We start from the raw sequence: 27206 nt of genomic DNA, 5'->3' as shown, positions 1-27206 counted from the left end.
GGGACCACACTTCGCTGGTGGAGGGCCGTGAGCAGCTCTTCAGCCTCTCTCACAAGCAGCAGCACATCAAGACACCGTCCTGTAAGGGAGGACAAACCTCCCCCAGGAGGCTGTTGCCCACAGTCCTCACCACCTTTATAACCTACCTGAGCCCCGAGACCCAGTGGCACCGCTCAAAACCAGCCCACGGCTGCTGCTCAGCTCTCTGTGCCGTTTTCCGAACGACCCAGACAGCGACTACTACTTGCTTCCTGCCCCCTCCCAGCCTCCTCTTTTCCCCCCTCGGCATTTTTTTCCTTCACCCTCCAGAAAGCCATTTTAATGTGACAGCACCCCAGCTGTTCTGTCCGCAGGACAGATGGCGATGACACAGAAAGAAAAGGGAGAAGGCGGTATTAGCTGCAGGAAATTCACCCCTCTGCCCCAAGCTGACCCAAGGCCAGAGGATTTTGGTACTGTACCAGACCACCCAGGACACCAGACCACCCAGGACAGTCTTTCCGCTCACTGGGACGGTGGGTGAGTGAAGTCAGACAAGAGAAGGGCGGCAATTCCACCTCCTCCAGAACATCCCTTTTCCCAAGTGAACTCTGCAGAGATACGACAGGACAAATCGTGATGTATATGCATATGTATCATCTTTAACATACGTACATTCACGCAGACCCAGACGTTACTCACAGACACAAGGAACTTTTGGGATCCACTGCTGTCTTCCTGGGGAAATGGTGGCTGCAAAGACGCCTGTGCTGGCAGGAGAGGAGGAGGGGACAGAAGACCCGCCTGATGCACGGGCAAACACCTAATGTGTGACCTCCATCAACCCAAGGAGGCATTTCCCGGCTGTGCCGGACCTCGGATGCTCAGCCTGCAGGAACTGATGCGCATTTCGAGAGGTTGCTCGAGCAGGGATAGAGAGGTATCCTTGTGGGTTTTTTCACTTCTCCCTGGCCACCCTGGATGCTTGGGCTGAGGTCTCCCACAGCTGCAAATACACGTGGGAATTCCTCCTCCCCAAGACCAAAGACTCAACCCACAGCGTGCAACACAGCCTACTCCACAGGCGGCAGCAGGAAGACAGAACGAGGCAGCGGGCATGCCTAACCACACAGGCACAAAAAGGGGGAGCCTTTACACACCATTTCCTTCGGTTTTCTCTGAAGTCCCAAAATCAGACTTGGACCCTGGGCTGACGTTGTGCGGTGCTTACTGAAATGCCTCCGGCCTCTTCCGAATTTGGCACGTACAAGGCTGTGTCGGTGCTCCTGGACGACACCAACACCCATGTAACCATGAGCTGACGTGGGCTGCGCAGCAAAGCATGCAGGCAGACCTGTCTGAGGATGCAGTTTCTCGATAAAATGTTTGCCGAAGGGATGAGAGGTTTTAGTTACAGGGCTGGCTGGGTTGCCTTGTGTACGTGACTTGCAGGACGCCTGTCCCCTCTTACACAGTAATGCTCCCCTTTCGCACCCCACGCAAAAACGGAAATGGTTAAGAGTCTGTGGGTGGGGGAAGCGCATGTGAGGAGCAGCTCCCACGCTTCCTCCTTGTCCAGACTCTTTTCAGAGTATAAACACAGGGTGGCCCCAGAAAGATGGGTATAACGGGCTCTGCCGGCTACGCTGGGACCCCCGTCTTAAAGTACACAGCATGTTTTCAAGTGGGTTAGATATGCATTGTCCAGCACCAGTTTTCAGAGAAACTTTGGGCAGCTTTCTGTTGACTCCTGTGGCTTTCTTATGGCACAATTCTACCTGACATTCAGGCAGCACCTCTTGCTGAGGACTCCTGCGAGCTCGGTATGTGGCAATTCTCTTGATGCACTTGAGAGGGGCAACGTGTCAACAGACTGCCCATTTGGCAGAGGGGAGCATAAAGCCCCAGGAAACTCACTGATATCTCTGCTGTCGCAGAGTCAGCCTCATCAAAGCTGAGGCTGGGAATGGGGAGCTCAAGCCCTGCTCCTGCATGCCTGTTCTCAGCTACCAGCATCAACCTTGTGACTCAGTCCCATTCCCAACCTTGCATCCCTGCTAGGAATCTCTTGGGATCTGCTTTCAACCCTAAAAAAGGGTTGGAGGGTTGAGGTCTATTCCAACCCTCAAAAACAGGAGATGGATTTTAAGATTTTGCCTAATGATTCCCTACCCTGCTTTCAGTTGGATCCACTCTGCTTCTGTAGAAATTCTTCAGTCCTTTCCTCCTTCCCTCCCTCCAAGTTCATTTCAGTACAGACTTCTTTAAAGACATAGTTCTACTTGCCGTACAGCACCTTCACCATTCCTCAGCACTAACCACAGACGGCTGCTCTTCCTAAAGCACCGAGACTCCTGCAGACCACCACCACTCCACTGGCAAAAGTGCTGGGCTTTCAGTATTTATTTCTCACATTTAATCAGTGCTCAGTATTTCAATAGGATGGCATGCAGTTCAAGCATTCTTTTAAGAGGAGGGCTGTGTGATTTCACGTGGCGATACCTGAAGTGCTGTAACAGACTAAGAGCATCCACCTAAACTCTACAGGGCACAGTACCTAATTCTCATCTCTGACATAACTACTGCATTGCAACTGGACAGTGACAGGAGACTGTAGCTGCAGCTAGTCTAGACACGTTGCTTCAGAAACCACAAAGATATGCAGGCTCTGTGTATGCACAAACACTGTGTCACTCTGCACCCCGTAATACCTGAACCCAGAGGAAAACCTTTTCTGCAGTGATTCCGTCCGGGCCTTTAAGTCCCGTTGAAATTCATGTGCCTTGAGCTGCTAAAGCCCTTCCCTTCTGGGCAGTGGAGCGTGTGCTTCCCCAAAATCTGTTCTCTTTTGGCAAAAAGGAAGAAGGCCTCAAGCTGCAGGAATTAACATCTCTTTTTCCATACATGGTTTGGCTGACTCCAGAGTTGGCCAGTTTCCAGTCACAATCCCACTGTATTGCATAAATACCTATAGATTGGAGACAGCAGCGAGTGGAAGCTCCCCATACATCAAAGTCATTCTGGCACTGACCTCAAGGCTTCCATGAAACAGTGCCACGAGGTTCAAAATTGTCCTGGGAGCACTCACAGCTGCGCCAGAGCTCCTGCCTTGGACATACACGATGAACAGACCAAAAACCAAGGTAAGAACATGGATTGGGAGTGTTTAGCAGGCATGGAAAAGGGCTAGAAGCTCATCTTCTGCATTAGGAGAGTTTGTATCATCAGCAAGGTGACCAACTGGACCTCAGTGTTACCACTGTGCTTGCCACCCTCGGAAGCCTAGCTGCTGCCGTTTTTGTGGCCGGGGCTCTTTCCCAGGCTTGTAAGGATATTCAGAATTGGAACGGTAGCTCTATGAACAATCAGACTACAGAGGTAAAGCAAAATCTGACCAAAAATTCAGACCAGAGAAGACAACAATGTAACGTAAGAGACTTTAAAAACTATCACCTGCATGAGATACACATAAAAAAAAAAAACCCAACCCAAATCACAACCAAACAAAAAACCCACAACACTGCAAGGACAAGCAACTTCCTTCTCTGGAAGACAGGGTTCTTCCGTATTCCGCACCAGGGATCTCAGTGTGTCGACCTTCTAGGCAAGACAATCACAGAACGAGTAGTATGCGCAAATCCTTCCGAAGGACAATGCGCTTCCTAGCATGACTGTCCCTGCAAGATCCTTACGCCTGGCCTCAACTACCAATGTGTCCCTGTGCCTTTGGGCCAGAATGGGCAGGCAGGCAACAGAAAGATGCTATAGCACCAGTTACAAAGTTCAGTGCAGTTTTCAATGCATGAAGCCAAAGGATTGTCACCAAACTTGCCTTCCACGCAAGTTTTGCAAAGAAGGTAAAGCTACACTCCAGCTGCTTCTGTCCTCACGATGCCTTTCGCACTCACTCCTTGCCTGAACTGTAGATCTTCTGAACTGTGGCACGTGTGAGCTCCAAATCCTCCGGGTACCGAATTTCTAGCTCGGTATTTGCTAGGTAGTGAATGCCGGTAAACTCTGAAAAATAGCGGCCAATGTCAGGGTGAGGGATCTCCCGAGGCTCAGAGTTATATTCCAGGTTCTCTGTTAGGAAAGGAAAGAATCAGTTATCACCACATGAAATGGCCTGCTACAAGGCAATAGATCCTGCGCCTCTCTCAAGTCTTGTTCCTGTCTCTAGAAACACCACCTCCTGATGCTTTAAAGAAAAAATAAAAACCCTAATCCAGGAAAATATGCACAGAGTATGCCAGTACGATCACTCACAGAGCCTCATCTCCTAAGTGATGCTGACCCCATTTACTAGTGGCACGAAAACTATTTTATGCCTGAGACCACACTGTCTGACATTAGGTCAGAGTAGCGGGATGCTGACCTGCTCCCACGCTGTTGGTCACAGGTCTTGGTTGTAAGCGCAGGAAGAAGCTGCTGCACTGAGCTCTGATCCCTCAAGTCCCATGGGAGATCAGTTTCTAGGAGAGATCCTTCTCAAATGCTCCAAGGTGAGGCTGACTGCACAAGGTTGTCTTGGTAGAGGAGCTGAGTGCTTTTTCGCTCTAAGTCACCAGCCTGATTTTCAACCATGTCAAGTCACCAGCCTGATTTTCAAGCATGTCTCACACAGCAAAATTAACTTTTCTAAATCCAAACTTCCCAAAGTTAAGAGAAACTCCCCAAGAAGAGCACACTGATTCTTTCCCAGAGCACCCCATTTCCTCCTTTGTATTAAAAGATAACCTGATGAAGCACAACAGTTAAACAACACAGAAGCACTGGCATTAAAATGCAAAGGTGACCCAAGCTGAGGGCCCCTTTGCTCCCGCAGTATTTGTATAGAGCAGTGTGACTGGGAGGCAGCCCAGCAGTAAATCACATGCGCAGGTGCCCTGCAGCAGTCCCCAAATGATGTCATTTTTTCCAGCACAGTGCCAGATACACACGTAAAAACAAAAGCTGCCTAAGTCCCAAACTCTGACTTATCTGCAAGGGAGGGCGGGAACAAGATGGGATGCAGAGAACATCATTCAGGAATAGTTCATCTGTCTCTGAAACTATTCAGTTCACTACAGAGAGCACATACAAGTCATATTAGTCCATACAGGCTCTTTGAAGCTACTGGATGTCACTGTGTGCAAGCCGAAAGCACAAGAGCTTTCTACACCTCAGTGGGCTGGTGCAGTCCTATGGGCTTGCAAAGTACCTTTTTCGTATACTGCACCACTGCGGAAAACAATTTACACTCCAATATGCTCTGCAGAAGCATGGCTGAGCAGTGAGCTGTGTACAAAGGGAAAAACACAGTGATGAAACAGAAGCTGGCGGGGGGGAAGAGACTGAGACAAGCGAGTTCGGCACTAGGTGGGGAGCCTGAGAAATGTGCCGACTAGCAGTTCTGAGCCACAGATACCTGGCTACAGCTCCACCTACAAGCTTACAGGAAGGACTCAAATTGAGGCCCAATTTCCTATAGTAAGTTTGGTGTTATTTCTGAGCTGGTTAGATAAAACTCTGCATGCAGTTTTGTTTAAGATTCTTTCAGTAAAAAACCGTCATCCCCTGCCTGAAGCCAGGTCAGTAAGTTATGAAAGACTCCCTTCCCAAATGATCTGAAGATGTATTTTAGAGGGGATACTCAATAGTCAGGCAGCAAGATTTCAGCAAGCAAGGACAAACCCTTCAATTTTTCCTAGCAGTATCAAAACACTTGGATGCCACACGGATGACTGTGTCAACCTACAGCTTGGCTAAAACACTCTGTGCTCTGGAACCAGCCAGCATTATACTTCTTTATAAACAATTAGACAAAAAGATATAAGAGATGAATCAGCCCCAGAAGCACTGTGGACAATTATCAGATTAGTTTTCACTGAGATGCATATTTTAATATCAACCCATGGCACAGAAGAATTTTTGTTTTTTAAGACTCTTTGAGAGGCCAAGTACTGCCTAATATGAGCCATAAGGCTGAGCTGCAATATTCCCGGTCCCCACTTCACCTTTTTGGACTACTGAATATAAAGCAACTCTCAGGACAGTGAGAAACACCTGCACTTTAAACCTACAAAGGTAGGAGTGTCCCCTCCCGCAAAACCACCTCTTGCTCATGTGTATGGGGCCAGAACATGCTAGGGAGCACCCCCTAGTGAAACAGCTGAACTGCATTCTGTTCAGCATTTCCCCTCCAGCAGCTTCCACATCTTCTCTTAGCAAAATACAATCAGGCTGTGCTGCTGCCCTGCCAGCTGGATGGTATGCCTCCGTATCACAGGGAGAAGAACAAATATGAGGCAAAGAAACACTCTGTTTACAATGTGCAGGGTTACAGATGTATCTTTCTTTTTTTTTTCTTTTGAACCTCAGTTCGACACTTCTTCCTGTACCCTAACCTCATATTCTGACCATCAGAAAAGAATTTCCTTTCTTATGGTACGTTGCATAAAGAACGGGTGACAGAGATTTCTACACCTCTTCGCACTTGTGAAGAGACATTCATTTTTGTCCCATTCTTATTAGAGGTGGCACTAAAAGCCATGCTACCTGTGTTCTCTGGGATCTTGGCACATACAGTCTCTTGATGACAGCTGCTCAGAACCATGCCCTGACAAGCAAAGCCTGTGTGTTCCCTCACTAGATCCTATTTTGAGGTCCTGCCCAAAGCACAGACATAATTTCAAACAGCAAGACCTGCTGACAGAATTTCAGACTTCAGCAAAAGTTGAATCACTTCGTTCAAAAGCAGCAATCATGGCTTACACCATAAAACCAATCACGTCCAAAACGCACTTCTTGGGCAAGAGGAGATTACACCAGAGTGGTCCTTCATGTTCACTCCTAGCAGTACTGATTTCATGGAGAGCAAACAACACAGGCCATGAATTCAAGATCATTTTCCTTCCTACCTCAACCTTAACTACCAGTTTATTTTTCATACTTAAAAGAGTTAATCACTTAAGCATCCCTTTCTCCTAATACACTTCTAAACAGATAGTAAACACAGAAGACTCCCGCTCACCTTGAGCAGCATATCTGCAAGAGCCATCTTCCACTAGCACATTGTAGAAAGGCTGGTGGGGGCCATGTGGAAGGCTGTGGACGTTCATGTTCCGGATCCATTCATGCCCCATCATGCAGGCGGGATCCCAGCCATAAATCACGCAGTTATAGCCATATCTAATTAAAAAAATTGCACACCAAAGACTGTGAAAACTCCAGAGCCAGCTCTTTTTCCTCAAGACTAATATAGCACAAACAGGATAGGAGCCTCCTGTGAGTTGGCACAAGGAGGAGAGGACAAGAGGGAAAAAAAAAAAATCAGTTCAAAAAGATTGTGTGCGTACATGTGTGTATTTTGAGGTGGGGGGAAATGACTAGGAGCGACTGGATAAACAGACAGGAACAAACAGCTGAGTACAAAGGAAAACCAAATGTGATCAAGAAATGAAAATGGGAAAGAGACTGGAAGTCAGCAACCAGGAGAACAGGAAACAAGAAATAGGGAGAGAATAAACCATCCTGCTGGGTTGTGCAATTACTTCTGTGCCCATCACACAGACACGGTAATCCCAATACTGAACTCCCAGAAACAAAGCCATCATTATTTTCAGATTATTTATGCAATTAATCGTGAGGTATTATAACTGTCATTGCTGATGCCCTTAAAATAGGCTCCAGATGTCTTGTTGAGTTGGAGGAGTGGCCGAAGCAACATAGTGCTGGCATGTCATTCTGGCAGAGTAGTACAGACAGGAACACAAAGCCTCTGTGCAATGCAGGAAGAAGGGGTAATAACAGCACAGGGAAAGATTCATAAGCTGTCTTAGGAATCTTACAATCTTTTTTGAAGTCGATTCTGTTCCACGGTCCCTCATTAACTGATTACTGATGTTTCTTCGAGAGCTCTGGGCTGTGGAAATTTTAGCTGTGTGATATATGATGACTCAGACAAGTCACCTCACAAACTTCTCTCTGCAAGCAAACAGCAGTGAATATACTCGCTCTCTCAAAGGACAGACAGAGCTGCTCCCATTTTTCTACGAGGTACATAGCATAGATGCACGTGCCTGGCATTTTCCATTCCAGGTACCTCCTTAATAAAACCACATCTCATTACTGTCAGAACAAACAGTTCTGCACTCGTCGTTACAGTACAGCCTGCTAATGTGGGGAAGGTTTTGAAGAGCTCACCTCTTGTGTTTCATAATCAGCCCGATTGAAAAGCAGACCTCTTTGTGCTTCTCATCTGAACGGTGCTTCACCTCAGGTCCCACCTCCTCCTTCCGGCGCTCAATATGCTCTAGGGTATGTTGAACTAAGTACCCGACGGCCCCATGCTGGGATGGGTCCAAAGCCTGAATATGCTGCAAGATGTCCAGAACCTTCAGCAACCAAAAGAAAAAGACAGATTCAGAACAAGTCTCTACAGCAGTCCAACACTTACAAATACATACAGATATATTTCTCAAGTTAGCTGGGTCTAAGTGCCCAGGCCTAGAGGTCCGCCACACAAGTTTTCCACACAGGACTGAGAGCATTTGCTCTGGCTACACACTCCCAAGGAGTTCTTCACACTTGCTTGGCCTGCAGAAATTGCAAACAGTCCTCTCCTTTTCTATTTGTAAAGCTTCCTACTTCCAGGGAAGGGCACTATTGAGCACAGTAACTCCTTAAAACTAAGTCATACAAGCTAATTGTGTCACATTTTGCGACCACAGGGCATCGACGAGACCGTTTCAAGGTTTCTGAAACATTAAGAGAATACTGTTGCTAGTCTCCCAAACTGCTGCTGTGAAGTGATTCCAGATGACTTCTGCTGTCCATGAGAACAAACATTTTAGTTTAAAAGAGTTCCTCAGCATGTCTGTGGGAGCGTGGCAGAGGAAAAAATAGAGCAGCGCAAAAGGAAACGCAAATAACCTCTACGATGCTATACCATGTAATAGTGAACAAGAGACAGAGAACCCACTTGTCTCAGGATGACTAAAGAACACTAACTTTAAAAGTGCTCTCAAAGCAGCAAACCCTGTAGATCCAGAATACCAGCCTACTAACACCCTCTGGCACACTATCAGAGCATCTGCTGCCAGGTTTGTTAGGCAGGCAATGCAAATTTTACTCTTTTTTTTTTTTTTCCCCCCCCTTCCTTGCTCTTACCAAACCTGTTGTCTAAACAGGTTGGGAAAAGACAGGTACATCCATCCCAACATCAAATACCTCAAGTGCTGCCACAGTTCCAAAATCTGACACACTTTAGCACCGGGCAAAAGGATTGTCTCCGTGATCACACGCTGGAAGTTTTGGTCACTCTAAGTTCATAGCAGCAGCGGAATAGAAATCTCAGGCTACTGAGCATGAACATCAGCCAAGAGGTGAAGAAAATAAATTCAGAAAAAGAACAGGTGAGTAATTAGGTATGAGAAGAAGAAACACAGCTCAGTCTTCTTGGCCACCTTAATTCTCTGGCTGGCATCTTAAGAAGGACATGAAAATCCTGAAAAATCCTACAGAAAGGGGAAGACCTAGCACAGTGACCATAGCTGCCAGAGATTCTTGGCAATTCCATTTATTGTTATTTGCAAACATTTAGGACAACATTCTGCATAGCTCTGCTTGACTTTTAAGATTTTGTACCACTTTCCATAAATCTGGCAGACCTCTCTTAAATCTGGTATCTTCTGTTCTGTCAGACATAGAGCATTCTCTCTGGCTAGCTACAATCCTATCCGATAGCCTGGAACGACTGGATGTATACGAGGATGCAATACCAAAAAGTCCAAATTTGCACATTTTCATTGCATCTGGCAACGTGGTGCAGAGAAACTACATGTAAAACTCAGCCATGGGGTTGTATTATTTGTTCTGAGGGGCAGCAAAATGCAAGTATGTAACGCCTTGGTGCTTTACAAACACATCGCTGAGTGCCAGAAAGGGGAAGGAAGATCTTTCAGTGTTTCGCTTAGCTGTTCCCTATTTACGTACGGTTGCCATTTCAGCTCAGTGAGTCCCCTCCCGTACACAATTTCTTAGTTTGTGCTGTTTTTTCTGTGGTGACCCTAAAACTTGCTGCCATAAGAAAGGAACAGCAAGCTTAGCACAGTTTGTTATTCAAAAGGAAGGCAGCTTCTCCAACAGTCCTATGCTTCAGTTAATTTGGTGGAAAGAGCTTTGTTTTCTGCTCAGCTCTCCAGCCAATACTTCTGCCCCCTCACCCAAACCTCACATTTGGAAATGGCACAGGCATTGCCCAAGTGTGTGAGCTTCACTAAAGTAGTACAAGAAATTTGGACTAGGGAACACCTCTTCGCTGTAGTGACACACTAAAGAAATAATACTTTGAGTTCCGTGCTTCTTCCTTGTGCCTTCCCCTGATTCAGTGAAAGACACAGATGATCTAGACAACTTAGACAACTTGTAAGTCTCGGCACCTTCTTTCCCACGTTCACAAGATAGCAGGACTCAAGTTGCTACGCTAAAGGTGATATTAAAAAAGAATCCCAAGGACAGGAATATTAAGTTGCTTTTTCACAAGAGCCACTGATTGTGTGGCTAAGGTTTCAGAGAATAGCTTTGGTCATATTTATAAAAGGTAACTTCCTACAAGTTTTCTGATAAGGTAATTGCTCCTTTCACATGAGTCCAGCAAGAGTTTTACCACTACTACCACAATCTAGGCATAAACGAAATAGAATGCTCTTGTAACTTACAGCTAGAAGTCCACAGTATTGGTTGCAAGATAAGCTGTCAGACTTGGGCAGTAAATCATAAATTACGACTCAGACTCGAGGCTGCTCACAAGTCTCCCCTAGGGCAAGCAAGCATCATCCTCTTTTCCCTGCTTCATATAGTAGAAATTGATTCTCTGAAATGTGATAACTCATTCAATTGCATTTATTACAGAAACAACTTGTGGCAGACTGTAATGCAAGCTGACGTAGTCCAAAAATCAATCGACTAGTGTTAATAGCGCTTAGCCTATCAGAAAACATACAACCGAGTGGCGAGGTACCTTTTCTGGCCAGATTCCCAGGTGGAAGTATAACCTAGCCTGGAGCATTAGATGCTGCACATTGTCCGGATACATGGCCAGGTAGAGATCCAACGAGTCTCTCAAGAGTTGGTAAGACTGATCAGTGCTTTCTCTGCCAGCAAAAAAGAAACTCAATTGTAAGGCTAGCTCTTCAACCCCTATCCCCAGTACTCCAATGTACAGGGATAGTCACCAAAAATGATGCTACATGTACAGGCATGCTCATTCAATAAGAGTGACTCCGGCACTGACTGTCACTCATCACATCCAACAGCCTGCTCAGAAGGAAAAATGCTGCACAAGTGATGATTGGACTCTACCCTCCCACTTCACTGGTATTCTACTTGGTCAAACAATCCTATGTAGAGAATTCACTCTCCAAGCCATTTCCTTTTGAAATCTGCTTTTGTTTCCCTAGCTTAATTACACCTAAAGCGATCCTTTCACTCTGTGATTTCTGCCTGTGGTGACTTGGGAAAGTGATTATCAGGGGCATTTGAAAATAAAACCAGATTTTCCACAAACCAACAGTACCTTTGAAACTGCTCATTTGAGCATGTGGGTTGTGCTTACCAGATCATAACGAAGGTCTCCGCTCTTAAGGGAACGGTGGACAGTCCCTATCAGCTTTTCACAAAGGGAAAAAAAAAAAGATCTGTCCATTTTCTTGAGGGGAACTAGTTTTACTAAATATTCTTGTTTCCACACAATAGTGCTGCAGGTGATTAAAAGCAACTAGACAATGCAACGTGACATACGGTATTTTCAAGATCCCCTGGGGTGACTGACACCTTTTTAAAGCACTCACTCAAATACTGTGAAGAAGCAGTATCGGATATGCAGACAGTATACTCTGGGCCCTTTTTTCCACAGGCCTTACAGGCCAGATGATCCTCAACTCACCGCTTGCCAAGGTTTAAGAGATTTCCCACCATACGCTGCAAGACCTCTTTTGAAGTCACCACTCCATAGAACTCCTCTGTCACATGGTGGCCAATAAGGTACTCACACTCCTTCACCGTCAGCTGCTTCCCCTTCCCAAAGGCGTCAATGTAGGTGTAGTCAAAAATATCTGTGCTTCTAATGAAACAACAAGGAAACGAAATTGTGATGATGGGTCTCATCGTAAAGCAGGATTACCTATTTCTGTTCTTCCCTCAGCACTTGCAAGCTTGTTTGTAAAGTAAGCGTCATCCATACCTCAGCTGCCTCCTAAAGAGAGATCACCTGGTACCTTCTCTCTCCTCCTAGCTGCTTCTTCAGAGAAACATATATGGGAAAAGACAGAGAAACTAAGGGGACTTTTCACTCCATCATGCCAGTTCTTTCCTTCAGATATTTGCAGGTTTGCTCTATCTATTGCTAGATTATATTATGACACTGCACTGGAAAGTGTAACAGAGCCCACGCATATGGCATCTGAAGCCCAGTCCCAAAAGGGGTACATACAGACAAAACCATCGCTCTGAATCAGACTGTTGATGTCATTCACAAAATACAGATTTCTGTAAATTGAGTGTGATCTGGGCAAAGATGTATTCTGCACTGACTCAGAGAATTAAATGAGTACACAGAACAGCAGCAGTGGCGTCTAGCAACTGTTCTGTATGAAAGGTTAAGTGAAATCAGCATCTTTTTTCTTCTTTTCAGTTTTTCATAATTTTCTTAAGTAAGAGAAACATTACCTCATGGTTACTATTATTTCATACTCAGGAAATCTGTTACCATTCATCAGCAACAGAGCCGAGTTCTGGGAAAACTTTTTAGAGGTCTGATCTTTTCCTCCATATACGTTATAACTGCAGATGGAAAATAATTAAACATTCTGGTATAGGTCTGGAGCTGTAAATGCTTTCTGGCTTTTATTACTGTGGACACAACTTCAAAATTCAGCAGGTCACTTACCCTTCTTTTCCTTGACACCATCGCAGTAGAAAATGGCTAGGGAAGTTGACTGGTTCAAGTTTGACTCCCAGCTGCCTGGCAATTGTTAAATAAAGCACAGACAAACTGATGGGAATTCCTGTCCTGCGGATCAAAACCTGGGGGATAAAAATGTGATAAAAACATGTGGGATATTAAGAAAAACACAAACCCCCAAGGTTTGATTTCACAAATGAAAATACACCAACTTGACAGAATATGCACTAAAAGATGACATCATATTGACTTTCTAGCAAATTGTTCTTCAGAGAGGATTATTTGTCTGACTACATTTGGAATAGAATGTCTCAAGCCTTGCAGCCTCCTAGTCTTTGCCTAACATACACGTACCTGGTGAATGTACGAATTCAGGGAGTTATAGTAATCCAGCTCATTTCCTTTGTATTTTAACTGCTCATATAGGACACAATTCATAGCATCAAGCACCTGCCGCTGAAGCTCCACTTCTGGAATCAGGACTTCTCCTAAAAAGACATGTGAAGAAATAAAGACTGAGAAAACAAGTGTACTTAACCTTTATGCAATGAACCTCCTACCAAAATTCTTCATATGGACTGAGAACAGAAGAGACTCATCTCAATTCAGATAGTCAAGAGACTGGCTGGAGTTGCCCATGGCAGGGCACAGCCCTAGTGCTCCGCTCACAGCGTGGCCTGGCTCAGTGGATTGCCCTGCACCTCAGCTGTGCAACAGTGCTGCCTCGCTTCCTTCTGCGGCTGGAGGACTGGATCCTAACCAACCTGTGCCAGCACAGCACTGCAGCTGGACGTGTCACGCTGCCCAGGCACGGGAAGTGTGCTTTCACTGCTTGAGAGTCACAGTTTGGCCACTCCAGATATACAGATACAGGCAGACTGCTCATTCTCTCTTTGAAAGACTGCAAACAGGGCTTATAAAAAAAACAAGGAGCAAAATGCTGCCTGACCTTTGCAGATGTTAAAGCACGTACCTTTTCTATTGCTGCTGACTTTGAGACTTGCAGAAGAAAAGAGGTCGATCCCCTGTCCCACAGCTCTGCTACAGATACCAGGGCTACTTAAGACTTCAGGAACAAATGGGAAAAAAAAGAAAAAAAGAAGAATCCCCCTCCCAATTCTTTTTGCTTAGACAGCATCAGATGGACTGACAACCCTGGGCTATTGAGTCCCTGTGGCTGAACAAATGGCTGTTTCCTGAACGACGGTTTAAGCAAATGTCAGAATATGCTTGCCAGAGGATAAAGAACAACAGCTCTTCAAGCTGCAATAATTCAACAGCTGTTTCACCTTGTCTGCCTGTATCTAGACTTGCAGAAATGCTCTGCAGTAAAGCATACGTTTCTGTACAGTACCTGCCTTGGAAGCCAAGCTGGGGTGCCTTGGATTTTTCGTCCGCAGGACTTTGCGCACTTTATCTGTGATATCATCCACCTGCGCCTGGACACTTTTTAAGCAGATGTCCGACAATGGGTTACAGTATTGGTCAATTAAAACAGCACCTGGAAAAAACAAACTATATAAGAAACAGGACTTCAGTTTTTTCTTTGCTTAGTTTTACCTACTTTAAATTCCAGGCATGCAGCAAGCAATTGCAGCAGAACGCAAGAGATTTCCTTTTAAAATCTGGAGTCATATATTGGATTTATCACATAAAATGTGAAGAATAAGCTGACATGATAAATATCAATTAAACGTAGTATTCCCCTCTCTACCACCTTGAAAGAGAAAGCAATAGATTCGTACATTGAGCAGGTATGCTGCTAGACCAGGCTTAACCAGCCAACTCTCCAGTCACACCGCATCTCCTGGCATCCTCCCAACTTACAATGTTTTTTATTCAGAGCCTGAAACAACCTCAACTTCACTTCTGCTTCAGTTCCAATTTCTTCCTGCCATGTCCTCCATAGCTATCATTCTTGCTTATCATTCCCACTGCGACAATTCCCCCTGCCTGCAGCTTATCTCCTTGCCCTTATCTGAAAAGCTCCGGGGAAAGGAGATAGGAGGGAGCTGACTTGAAATCAGATCAGTTGGTCTGTTAGGCTGTATTCAGCCCATGGGCCACAGTTAAAACGCTTCTGCAATGTCAGCTAATTAGGACGCTGAGCTATTGCTGATTTTGTCAATACATTGCTCAAGATCCAAATGCAACTGTTTTAACATTTTCTCCATTGCTTTTCAGCTCATCTGTCCATGGGCAATTATTCAAGCATACAGCACTGACAGAAGCTAATGTAATCCTGACATTCTGATGCAACACTATGCAACTACTGCAAGATTTTGAGGATTTCAGGTACCTCAAAAATCCAAACTTAATTCTGAGTTGTTGTCCAAGGGCTAGTTGAAATATAACCAAGGAAGGCTCTTTCCAAGTAAAACAACAATGATGGAAAGCTGTCATTAGGTGCTCTACATGGGATTTCTGCCAAAGACTTACCCTCCAAAAATGACTGCCGATCAGTCGGGCGTTGAAGATACTCCTTCAGATTTTTTAATATATTCTGTTGCCGTAGGAAGTATAGAATTTTCTTTGCATAGTACTTCCAGGTGAGACCTTTCCTGCACATTTAAATACAAAAAGTAGTATTGCCCTAAACAAGCACTTTAAGGGTGAACATTTGATTGAACTTTTACAGTGAATACAGGTTTACAGTTCAGCTACTGCTTTTCTAAACAAGTCTGACAACACCACTATCACTGAAGAGTCAGCCAAAAAGGTAAATGTTAAAAGGAAATTCGCCATCAAAAAACCACAATATAAGACACTTGCAAAACATTGCTCCTATCATCTCCCATTTTTATCCTGTCGCCAATATATAATTTTGAGAAGATACAGTATCATGGGAAACAACACAGATCCTAATTAAAGTAGCTCAGGAATACAGGATTTTAATCAGATATTTTATTAATAAAACATTAGCCTCTCTCTGACTGGATCCCTCCAGAATCAATCTTAAAGTATCCTCTCACCATTAAAAAGAAATTCATGAGGGACATGAATGTAGGTCCAATAGTATTCAGAAGAAGAAAAAAAAAAATCCCCAGAGGACAAACACCTCTGTTGCTCTGAAAAGGCAGGAACAGATCAACTGTTGGTCTGTAGATCACACAATGCAAACCTTACAGCTTTTATAGTAAAGCCCCTTCACCTTCTAAATTAACAAGTGAAGGCAGAGTGCCCAAGAAGAAGCAATAGAGAGCTGGTTACTATCCAGGTAAGGTTTGAAGAGGTCACCTGAAATATGACAGACCAACTCAGAGGCATTCAAATCACATGTATCTAAGCAAGCCCCGGCCTTTAGCAATGGGTTACCCAGTGCCTCACTGAGCACGTTCACACCAAATAGTTAGGAATGGCACAAAGCCCTGGCCCCAAAAAAACCCAAAGGGAGAATTCTACTGATTCCCAGGCTCCGCCCTTGCCATGTGTTTAAAACAAGTCCAGTTTCCTTCTTCAGAAAAAAAGACCTCTTTCCCTGCTTACATTTCCTCTCCTCCAGACTGCAGGCCAAATCGGCCTTCTCCATCCTACTGGACAGGAGAACAATCAAACCTCATAACACTTTATCCTCTTCCAATAAATTGGGATGCTCAATAGGGACAACTGCTTTATTGGGATATCTTCCAGGGAAATGATTTAGCCTAATGCTCCTGAATGGCAATGACTACAGCTTAATCAGGGTGTAATTAGCATCAATTCTGCTTTATGGCGAGGCATTTGGCCAGTGCAAAGGCTTAAAAGCTTTTTAACCAGTTGTCAAATGAGAGATGTTTAGTTCCAGTTCAAATAGAGAAGGTAATAAAATGGATGTGAAAAAGCAAAAATGAGATGATTGCCATTCCAGTTATGTTTTTTCAAGCTCTACTAACAGTCCCTTTAATCAAGGCTATTAGACTCCATTAAGAGCAATCTATCGCTGCTTCGTACCACAGCAAAATCAGCATGGTTTATATGCTACCAGCAGAAAGACCTTCAAGTAAAGCAGTAACTTATTCTTCTTGCCCAGTGTTAATCATGGTGATGAGAACACCTAGGCAGATGCAAACCAGAAGTTTTATTTACCTGCTTGGCACTTCACCTGTCTGAATAATTTACAGAAATGCAAATTTTGCAGTGGCTGAATTAAACTCATTTGCTTATTTGGGAACAAAAATTGTACCAACCTACTACAGCTAAGAAAAGCAACAAGAAGAGAAAGGGGGAAAAAAAAAAAAGCTGTAGTTTCATGATACAGGGATTCATGGTGGCAATCCTCATTGAGTATTCCTGCTTTGCTCCGGTGCTGTGGCTTCATCCTGCAAATCAGTTCAGCAAACTGATTCAGGTTTAAATAAAAAAGGAACATGCAGATGGGAACTCCTTAAGCCAAAACTACTGCAGAGAAGAGGGTACATGGAACATGTTCCGAGCGATGTCATGAACTGGCAAGGAAACAAGCAAACAGCAACACAAAGCCAGAGGATCTCCTTCTTGCAGAATAGTTTACATGGTTTCTTCTGGGAATATTAAATTTGTTCTGAACTTAAACACACAGGAATACTTCCCAGCCTTGGTAAGCCTGGGGATGTTGTTTTATGAGAGTGACAAAAGGACAGAAGCTGAGGTCAGGCATTCACCACAGTACCGTTCTCCTTTAACCAGTGAAAGGGGAAAAATCCCTTCCATTTCTAACCCCTCTCCTTCTTACCTTCCTTCCATGTTAAGGATACACATCAGCTCATCCTCAAAAAAATGACTTGGGCACCCGAGAGTCTCAATGTCACTGAATCCATCACAGGGAACCTGTCAAACCAGACAATGAATTATGCAGAGCACAACAGACTCTTCCCAAAAGAACATAACTTCATAAAAAGTCTCAAACCCAATTTTGTTCTATTTTTTTAAATTTATGTAAGATCTTAAAAATGTCCAGCTCACCAAGTACTCATAGTCTCTACTCCATGGATTTATTACAAGGATCCACTGAGAGCCCCGGCAGCACCCTACAGCAATCTGAGCTAACTACTACAGCATTCGGGGCTCCTACAGTGGGTGTATGGACCAGCACAAGCATACCAGATCTTATGCAGGCTGGGCCCAAGCTGAAAGTAATTTTAAGGTGGAATCAACTTTTGCCTGTGGTTGACTGAACCTCTACATACGCTCTCCAGTGTAGAAGACTGGTCCTAGGGGAAGGAATGAAGGAGCACGAGCCTTCATTTTTTGAAACAATCACTTATGTATCTATATTCAGAACAGCTGTTTTCTTCCAGAATTCAGAATTCTCTTTTAGACTTTGGTTGAACTGTAAGCAATCTACTTGCTTTCAAGCTTTTCAGTATAGGACATGGGCTAATACAGTGAGGAAAAAGTGATTCCCATCATACTGTATCTTAGCGGGCACTCTGCAGGATCTAGCAGAACTGGATTGAAAGTCTCTTCCCCTCAATTCTAAGCAGGGAATCAAGCTTAGGATGCTAGCCTTTGGGTATTGCCGAATGGTCTCTCAGTAGTCTTTGCACACGTGATTAAAACAGCAGGAATCCAGGAGCCTCTGCCCGCAGTTAATGCCCTGACACACATTTCTCCATGGTCAAATGTCTATCTGCTGCAACTACAGTGGAACAGTTCAAAAAGAACAGCTAAGAGATATGCATCTCCAAATACCCTACTGGCCCCACGGCCTTTTTCTTCAGGGGTGAAAACCTAGGTGCCAACCCTTGCTTAAAATCAGGTAAGAGGATTTCAACACGGGTCTCCTGTATCTTAGGGGAATTCGCTACTGGACCACAACATATTCGCAAAGGAGCCACAGAGGGGTGGCCATTTAGTGGCTCTTGTGTGAACTTTTTAATTCGGCCAAAGTTACAGGCAGCATTTATGCCTATTTCACAGAATTTCAGGTTGACCCAAATCGTACAGCTAGCCAAAACCCACAACCATCAACTAAGCAAATAGACAATGAAATAACTGTTGTTCCACATGCAAGTAAGTCTCTCTGAGAGACTACATTTTCACCTTTTTCATGCTGAACGCAAAAGCATCTTGGTGTCATGGTTGGGTAAAGAACTTAAATAATACACTTTCCAATTCAGTGAACCTACTGCGCCTGGGTCCTGTTTTCAAATGACTTCTGACAACTCACAGAACGTATCCTTGCACAAGGTCTGCAGCGAGATAAATTCATAGGCTGTGGTATGTGTCAACAAACTATCGGTCCTTCAGAAGTTCCCAGACCCAGGTCTGAACACGCAGCAATGAGCAAAGAGCTTTTAAAGCTGCAGTGGCAACAGCTGAATGTGACAGGCAGAGCGTGCTTTGGACTCTATGCAGTTTGCACCTTTGGATTTTGAACTGTCTCTCCCCTTTTGGCTGGTGATCTAGCATTTTCACACAAAGTGAGGAAATACAAACCTTCTGACTGCATAGTTGAAAAGATGTGAAGAGAGAGGAAAGACAAACTAATAAAGAGTACTAAACAAGTAGCGAGGCTGTTGCACACATAGAGAAGATGACTTACATGTTCTGAAAAGAACCTTTTGGAGAACGATGCTACAATTCTCTGGGCTTCTAGACCAGCATTGTGCCGTGCTTTGTATTCTTCAAGCCAGCTAACACTGTCGGTGTGGCTATAGTATTTCAGCAGCGATGGCCATCTACACAACAAAACATAAGTGAACAGGTTTGTTAGTATTTCAACATCACTGAGAACCTCCAGAACTGTAAAATGTTGCTTACTGTAACCACATGACTTGAGGAGCTGAGACATTGCCAAGACACAGTACAACTTTAAATGTAATTGTATAAATTAATTCAATGACTGACTCAAGCATCAAAGCGTAAATCCAACTGATTTCATCTGTGCATTAATAGTTATTTAGAAGTAAGCCCTCCTGAAGCCTGCCAACAGGAAACCTTCAAAAGGTTCATACTCCAGGTATTTCAATATCTAAATATCCTAAACACTTTCGAGATTTCTTCTAGAGCTTTGCAAGATAAACATAGGTATCACATTAGTAGAAGAGATACAGACTTTTATAATTTAAAAAAAAAAATTTGCCATTCTGAAGATGTATCACATTTAAGCTAACTTGTCATCTAATAGAATGAGAATTCATTGTCCTGTGTTCTTCCTACTACCTTGTGGGTCTAATTAAAAGGATGCACAAAACATAGCTCCCTCTATTGCCCTTGCTGGTGGCAACATCTACTGGAGGAAAACAGAGAATTCTGAAGTCAAAGTGTGACAGCTAAATGCTTTTGCAGTTCATTTTTAATACAAGAAATAATTATTTTTTAAAAAACCCACACCTTTCTTGTAAAAGAAAGCCGTACCTGCTTTATTGAGTCTAAAAGTCCAAAAGCTAAAACACATTCCACAACTTACTAAGAACTGTTCCAAGGTTCAACTGAAAACCTAACTTCAGGTAATGTTTTGGGGGCTATTAACAGCAGCACCTTTTCTAATAAAGTAGGCATATGCTGCCACAACGCAGCCCTGTGCAATAAAATACGTGCCAGCGCAGCAATACCCATGACTGTTCTGAAGATACCAAGATCATTTGTGTATGAAACACGAAGAAGAATCAGCACAGACGGAATATTTTGGACAGCACAGGAAAGAAGGCTGAGAGAAAGGCCTTGTAATTTACAGGGGGGTTTATTTCACATTTTGAAATTCTGTTAATTATTACTGCTTTTTACAAAACACTTTCCTTCAACTACATGGATTGCCTTAGGTTCTCTTCAGGTTATATATTATATATATACTTTTATATATCTATATATTTTTACCTTTATAAATAGAGAGAATGCCAAATGTTTAAAGCACTACTTCTATATAAAAATTATTACTAACTGACCAAAACGCAGAGTTATGTCTGTCCACATATGGAAGATATTTTACTACCAGTTAATAATAAAACTATACTGCAATTGCAGTTACAAAATAAAGTCAAAGACTAACCAAATAACTTCACATTACATAACAATCTCTCTCCTGATGGATCCCTAGCCATTCATCTACCGCTGAAATGCAGCCACGTCGTAATAACAATTACAATCATTTATTTTAGGATGAGAAAGAATAATTTCTTGGGTTGAAGTTATATTGAAAATTTTAGGAAGATAAAGTGCAATTACTCACGATGGAATCCAGCCAGGAGGACAAGGTCGATGTGCAAACTCCTGCCAAAAGTTCTATTATCAAAGACAGAGGAGGACAGCACCATGTGCTACTCACTTACCACATTCAATTTCAGCGGTTGGATCTCAACCATTTTTAAACTTTCAGGTTTGCTTCAGAAATTAGAGCCACTGAATTGGTGAAAGCATCTGGCCAGCCAGCCCAAGCCATAGCTTGGTGAATTGGGGAAGCTGTAATTGTTCAGTAGCCTTTTTCACCCGTGAAAAAGAGAATAATCCTCTCATTTGAGCTATGTTAAATTTTAGAAGCCAACTGGCAATTAAGGAAAGCAATATTGCTACTTTTCCTGTGCCAAAACACAGACAAAACCAGGTAGCAGATGAGCATGCCCTATTCTAGATAAGCTGGCGGCCCCAGTGAAGGAGTGGTCTTTCTAGGACTGCTGAAACCAGCATAGCATATAATGCTCATGCTTTATCTCCAGCTAAAGTGTTAACAGTTTCACTGATTACAACACAGCTATGCCCTCATCAGGTACCCTGTGACAGCCTTCGGGGGAAACTAAACTCACAAGCAGCAAAAGTCAATCCAAAGGATTTTGGTTTCTGTGAAAATAGCTCTCCCAAAAGCACTACAAATAAACACCTCTCTTTGCTGTAAAGCACTAGTCCTGCAACAGGACAAGTCTTGGCAGTTGTTTTGGAAGCTGCTAGCTGCTAGTGCGGCCAGGGAGGCCAACCGACAACCCCAGTGTGCATATGGCCCTATGTCCGTACCACTGCCAGACCCCAGGATGGACCTGGGGACTGCAGGTAATCCAAGTGCCTGGCTACGGAAGGGGCTGCAAAGACTGATCTCCAAGCAAGGGGCTGCAAAGACGGATCTCCTCCAAGCGGCAGGCTCAGTCTGGTCTCACCCCATGGGATTTAGGAGGGGAAGCAGCCTTGCAACAGTCCCTGCCATCCCTGCTCGGGAAGGACACCCACGTTTCACCTGTTAAACACACAGCAGAAAGCCGCAGGGCTCATCCAACCCATGAGGGGTTCAGCATGCACCTTGTGGAACCGGGAAGAGAGGAGACAGGGATCGGATGGTGGTGGAGGTGCACTTCCACCACCCCAGGCGCACCCAGGCCCTCCCAGGCCAAGGGGACCGAGGGCACCGCCGCCGGTGCCAGCTGAACCCCTCCGGCTGGGGCCCGGCCTGCGCTGACAGGGCCCGCCCGGCCCCGGGGCCCGCCGGGGCGCTGAGGAGACGCGCGGGCACCCCTCGCCCTCCCTCGCCAAGCCGCAGCCAGCCAGCGCAGCCCCCCGGCGGGCCGGGCCGGGCCGGGCCGGGCCGGGCGGCGGTGCCCACCTGAGGCGGAAGCGCTCCCGCCACACCTTGCCGCGGGGCTGGCACGCCTCACGCAGCCGGCGGCAGGTGCACGACACCCGCCCGATGTCGGCGGCTCCCAGCACGTCGCAGCAGAGGATCAGCTCCAGCAGCTCGCCCGGCAGGTCCGTCAGGCCCATCCCGTCGGCGTCGGCCTCCGCCGCGCCCCGCGGCCCCCCCGCCACCGCCGGGCCCGGGCTCTCCGCCGCCGCCATCTTCGATGTTTACCTGGGCGACGCCCCCCCCTCCGCCGCGGGAGGGTTAGGGAGCGTCTCCCGCTTCCGGCGCAGAGCGAAGGCGGAGGAACGGCCCGGGGAGCGTCTGCCAAGTGCCGCCGCCCGGCAAAGCGCAGAGCGGAGCGGCGCCTTCCCCATGTAGGCGCTAGGGAGCGTCTGCCAAGTGCCGCGGCGCAGAGGGGAGCGCGCCGCCTCTCCAGGTCAAGGGCGGCGGCGGGGCCTAGGGAGCGTCTGCAAAGTTCCTGTCCCCCGAGGGGAGGTGTCAGCCCCCGGGGGCGGTGGGGACGCGGGGCTGGGGACCCCCAGTCCCTCCAAACGCCGTCTGCACCGCCGGCTGCCCCGGCAGTCAGTAAGGGACCAAGGCCGACCCTGCGTCCCGGGGAGGCTGCAGGGAGCCAGGCGGATGCAAGCGGTTTGTGCCCGTCTGCCCTGGGCTAACAGGGCCTGGGGGGGCAGAGGTGAAGCGTTGTCTGAGGTAACGCTGCCGCCATATCTGCACTGACACCTGAGGTGACACTGCCGCCATATCTGCACTGACACCTGAGGTGATGCCACCTCAGTGTCTGCAGTAGCACCTGAGGTAAGGCCACCTCCGTATTTGAGGTAGCACCTGAGGTAATGCCACCGCCATGTCTGCGGTAGCACCACCGTGGGGACTGAGGTAACACCAGCGTAATGTGTGAGGTGACACCAAGGTGTCTGCTGCTGTGTCTGGGGTAACGACATGGTGATGTCTGAGGTAACACTGCTGCCATCCCTCAGGTAACACCAGCACAGTGTCTGAGCTCACACCACTGCCATGTCTGAGGTCACACTGCTGCTGTGTCTGAGGTATAACTGCAGCAATGTCTGAGGTAAAACTACTGCCATGTATCAGGTAACGCTGCAGCCATGTTCCCCTCACACCAGCCTGGCACTGCAGGGCTTGCCAGGGGAGCAGCCCTTCGCTCCTGCACACGGATACCTTTCATCCTCTCACCTGCTCCTTGCAGACAACTTAGGATCTTTCTGTCCTGATCACATCAGTGTTCTGCTGCTCTTTAGGGAGCACTAAGAAGTGGTCTATTTAAATAAAGGCAGATTAGTACCCCCTTGCAACAGCACGCTACCTTCCCATGTAAAAAGCCATGTCCGTACTTCTGGCTCATTTGCCTGGCCACATGCAGCCGTTCTTTTTGCTCAGGTCTCTCAGGTCCTGCCTGGAGTACTGCTGCTGCGTTCCTGAGGCTCCAGCATCAAAAGTTGCCGTGGATCGTGTGCAAACAGCTCTCCTTCCTTGAATGTGGCATTTTCCTGGTGGACATGGTATAAATGATGTGAAACATGTAATGCTGTGACTCAAGCAACCTTACAAGAAAGTGTTTCTGTCTTGCAAATAAATAGATATTGCTGATTGACGCCACCATGCTATTTATAGTGCTCTAGCATTACAGGTAGTGAACCAGAGCAAGGCCAAGATACCAGGAGAGGCCTTTCAGCATTAAAAACCCAGAGATAAGAGAAGAACAAGGTCCACTAGATTTTAGTTCACTTTTTTATTTTGACTGTAATGCAAACAGGCATAAGTATTCCATAAAATCAGAAGATTGGAACTATACAGAAAGAGGTGCATGCTTTAGAACAATGTGGATATCTTGCAAACAGAGCCAGAGTCAGTCCGAGAGAGGGGGCTGGAGTACATTGTACGAATGGCAGAGATTTTAGCAGCATTGAGAGCTCAGAGGTAGGGGAAAACCATGTTTCTGACCGCTTAAAGCACTGGTATGATCAAATACAACACCGGCTCACCCCTGCTCCCACTGTCCCCACCCCTTTACTCCTCAGAAGAAACCTACCTTGGGATCACACAAAAAGCTACAACATAAGCTAACCCCCCCCTCCACACATACCTGTCTTACGGGATGCAAAGTGAGAGAAAAGACAACGTGCCAGTCTTAAATCATGGCATCATTTGATAAACCAAATGAAGGCACAGTGACATGAGGAGGTGCTGAGGGGAGGGAGGAAGGAGCAGGAGGACCAGAGAGCAGCGAGAGGTTGGAGTCTCATCTAGCAGAGCAGAATTTACCCACGTCTGAAGAGTTTAGAAAACCTCTGCAATTGAAAGTTTGGGAGTTGCCTGCGCCAAAGCTGCTACCCTTCACAGACCGGTCCCCTTTCTCATCTCGGCACCACTGCTCTTCAGGAAAAAGGCCACCAGAAAAAAAATAATCCAAACCAACCCTTGAGGCTTATGCTTTTCAAAGGTGCCTAAGGGAATCGAGGGAATAAATCCCTGTTCCTATTACAAAAATTAATTGGCACTGAATATCAAATTCCCTGGGCGGCTGGCAGAACTCATGTTTCTAACTACATGCAATCTAAAAAGCAATGAGTCCTGGCTGAAAGTCATCTTACTCTGTTCATCTACTGCCTGGGGAATTGCGTACACTCTAGAAGAGCTGGGGATGTTGCTGCAGACCAGGGAACCTATTCTGAAGCTCTTTTCAGCATACAGATCCCAGGGTTTTTTGAAGGCATCTCAAGGCAGCAGAGCACGTTCAACCTTGGGAATTGTGGACATTTGCCTATTTTGTAGAATTCTAGCAAAGCAGAAATTGTGCATTGAATTTCATTGGCGTCAAAGCCATCACTTCAATGCTGGGCACGGGGAGATTCTGAAACACCATCTTCTGTTTCTGGACATCCTATTGAGTACTGTAAAGTGTATTTTGTTAGGACATGATTCCATGCCACGATCACACAGAGAGAAAAATAAAAAAGCAGGCTCAGAAGCAAGTAGCGTTAATGTCTCTTGTTGGAGTTGAATACATATTAAGGCAGTTTTGTTGCCCTTGAAAAAATTTAAAATCTCCATTAGCAATTATTGTGGGAACAAAATATTTGATTTAATCCAAACCAATCTGACATACTTTTTGTTTTCTTTCCCCACCCAAAACCAACACGTGAAAACAAAGCAACAAAAAGAAGCCCCAAATCAGTTGCTCTTTTAGATCTACTTTTTCAGTATTTGTCTTTACATTTTTAAAGTATTAAGAATGCCCCCGGAAGAAAAATACTTTGCCTGGTGTTATTCACTAGCAGATTTCTGAACCAGCCCTGCAGAGAGCTGCGAGCAAACACTGCAGTCAGGCCGTGCAGGAGCTTACCCGCAGCCCAGCTCCGCACTCCTGCTGTCCCACAGCCCCACAACAGCTTCTGCAAGCTTTGGCCCGCGGATACGAGAGAAGCCCCCGGTGTCTTGCCCACTTCCCCGCCGTGGTAATGAGGGGTAGCTGCAAAGCCTTGGCTTGTAGGCTCCTGTGAAATGAGGGATTCTCAGGGCAAGGCTCACAGGTTTGATTTTCTTGCTTTTGAAATGCTTCCTCCCTCCTCCCTCCCTGAAATCTGGCCAGGTAGGTACATGAATGAGCAAGGCAGGAGAGCAGCAGCCCTCGCAGTGAGGCGCTCTCACTGCTGAGCAAGCTGCGACTGCTCAGCTATGAACTCACAATCTGGTTTTTTTCCTCTGATTTCGATGGCTCAAACTTCCATTACAGCCAAACCTCTGTAGGGGTGGAGGCCAAGAGTTTCTAGTCTACTTCATTCCTGGCACAGCAGGAGGAAGGTGTATCTGCATTACAATGCTTAAATATTTCATGAGTTGCCCTTGTACCCATGCGAAAATCAAGCCAATTTCAACCTCTGGTAAGGTCTGTTTTACTTCTGGAACCAAGTGCTTTAAAGCAGCAATCTCATTAGCTTTCTCCCGCTCCCCTGATTTCCTGTTAAATACACACGGCCATATGGAAGAAGCTAGAGCTCAGATCTCCCTGTCAAGGGTAGATTTCAAATGGATTACGAGAGTCATGCATTGCAGGCAAGTGCAAGTGCGGATTGACACACGCAAAAATACTGCCGTCATGAAATCACTGCCGCTGCTGCTGCTGCGAAAGCCTGATCCTGCAAGCTGCTGAAATCCCCAATGCCACTGAAGCCGGTGGGTGTGGAAGGCATTTTGCATCTGGGAGGACTCGGATTCTAGATTAATTTTGTCCAAGTTCGGGAATACAGTTTTCAAGAGCGTTCAGCACTGGCCAAATTTTTCTCCTCCTGTTAGAGCAGAAGAAATTGTTAGAACAAAGACAGAGTTACAGCAAAGTTGAATGGTCCTGAAAATGTGTCTCCATCTGTTCTGTAAAGGGACTGCTCTCCCCTCTGGAAGTATCAAAGCAATTGCAAAGTTATCAGAGCAATTCTGAAGCTGAGAACTGGTCCCCAGTGAAAGCAGGAACAAAATTTAGTTTTAAGCATAAAATTCTCCTTCCAAAAAAGTGCTGGGAACTCTCTGCGGCTTCCCCACAGGTATAAATCAGAGGACTGTAATGGCTTCAGTGGTCGGGAGTCGGGAGGCAGCAGCTTTGGGTTGGGCTTAGTGCAAGTCCGTGAGGCTTCAAGCACAAGCACGCCCTCTCCCCCCGCCGCCAGCTTGATAAAAACGTGGTCTCCCGTACGTGGTAGGTGTTCACAGACCCGTGGTGCTTGCAGAAGGTGGTGTCCAGTTTGC

General features: G+C 45.8%; 1 protein-coding gene across 1 annotated transcript; it reads right to left on the bottom strand.

The window, feature by feature from the left end:
- Positions 1-1741: 1741 nt before the first annotated feature.
- FBXO21 (F-box protein 21) lies at positions 1742-22798 on the bottom strand. The gene is made up of 12 exons (XM_050906620.1): positions 22662-22798; positions 19425-19560; positions 17613-17707; positions 15362-15483; positions 14277-14423; positions 13277-13410; positions 12908-13044; positions 11906-12082; positions 10982-11114; positions 8164-8354; positions 6992-7149; positions 1742-4062 (listed from the first exon to the last, which is right to left on the bottom strand). The coding sequence occupies exons 1-12, from the start codon at positions 22796-22798 to the stop codon at positions 3884-3886; spliced, it is 1746 nt and encodes a 581-aa protein (XP_050762577.1). The 3' UTR covers positions 1742-3883.
- Between the last annotated feature and the right edge of the window lie 4408 nt (positions 22799-27206).

The sequence above is a fragment of the Gymnogyps californianus genome, chromosome 16 (genome assembly GCF_018139145.2).
Source record: "Gymnogyps californianus isolate 813 chromosome 16, ASM1813914v2, whole genome shotgun sequence".
Lineage (NCBI taxonomy): Eukaryota > Metazoa > Chordata > Aves > Accipitriformes > Cathartidae > Gymnogyps > Gymnogyps californianus.
Note: the sequence above shows the minus strand (reverse complement) of the source record. Positions and strands in the feature narration are given on the sequence as shown.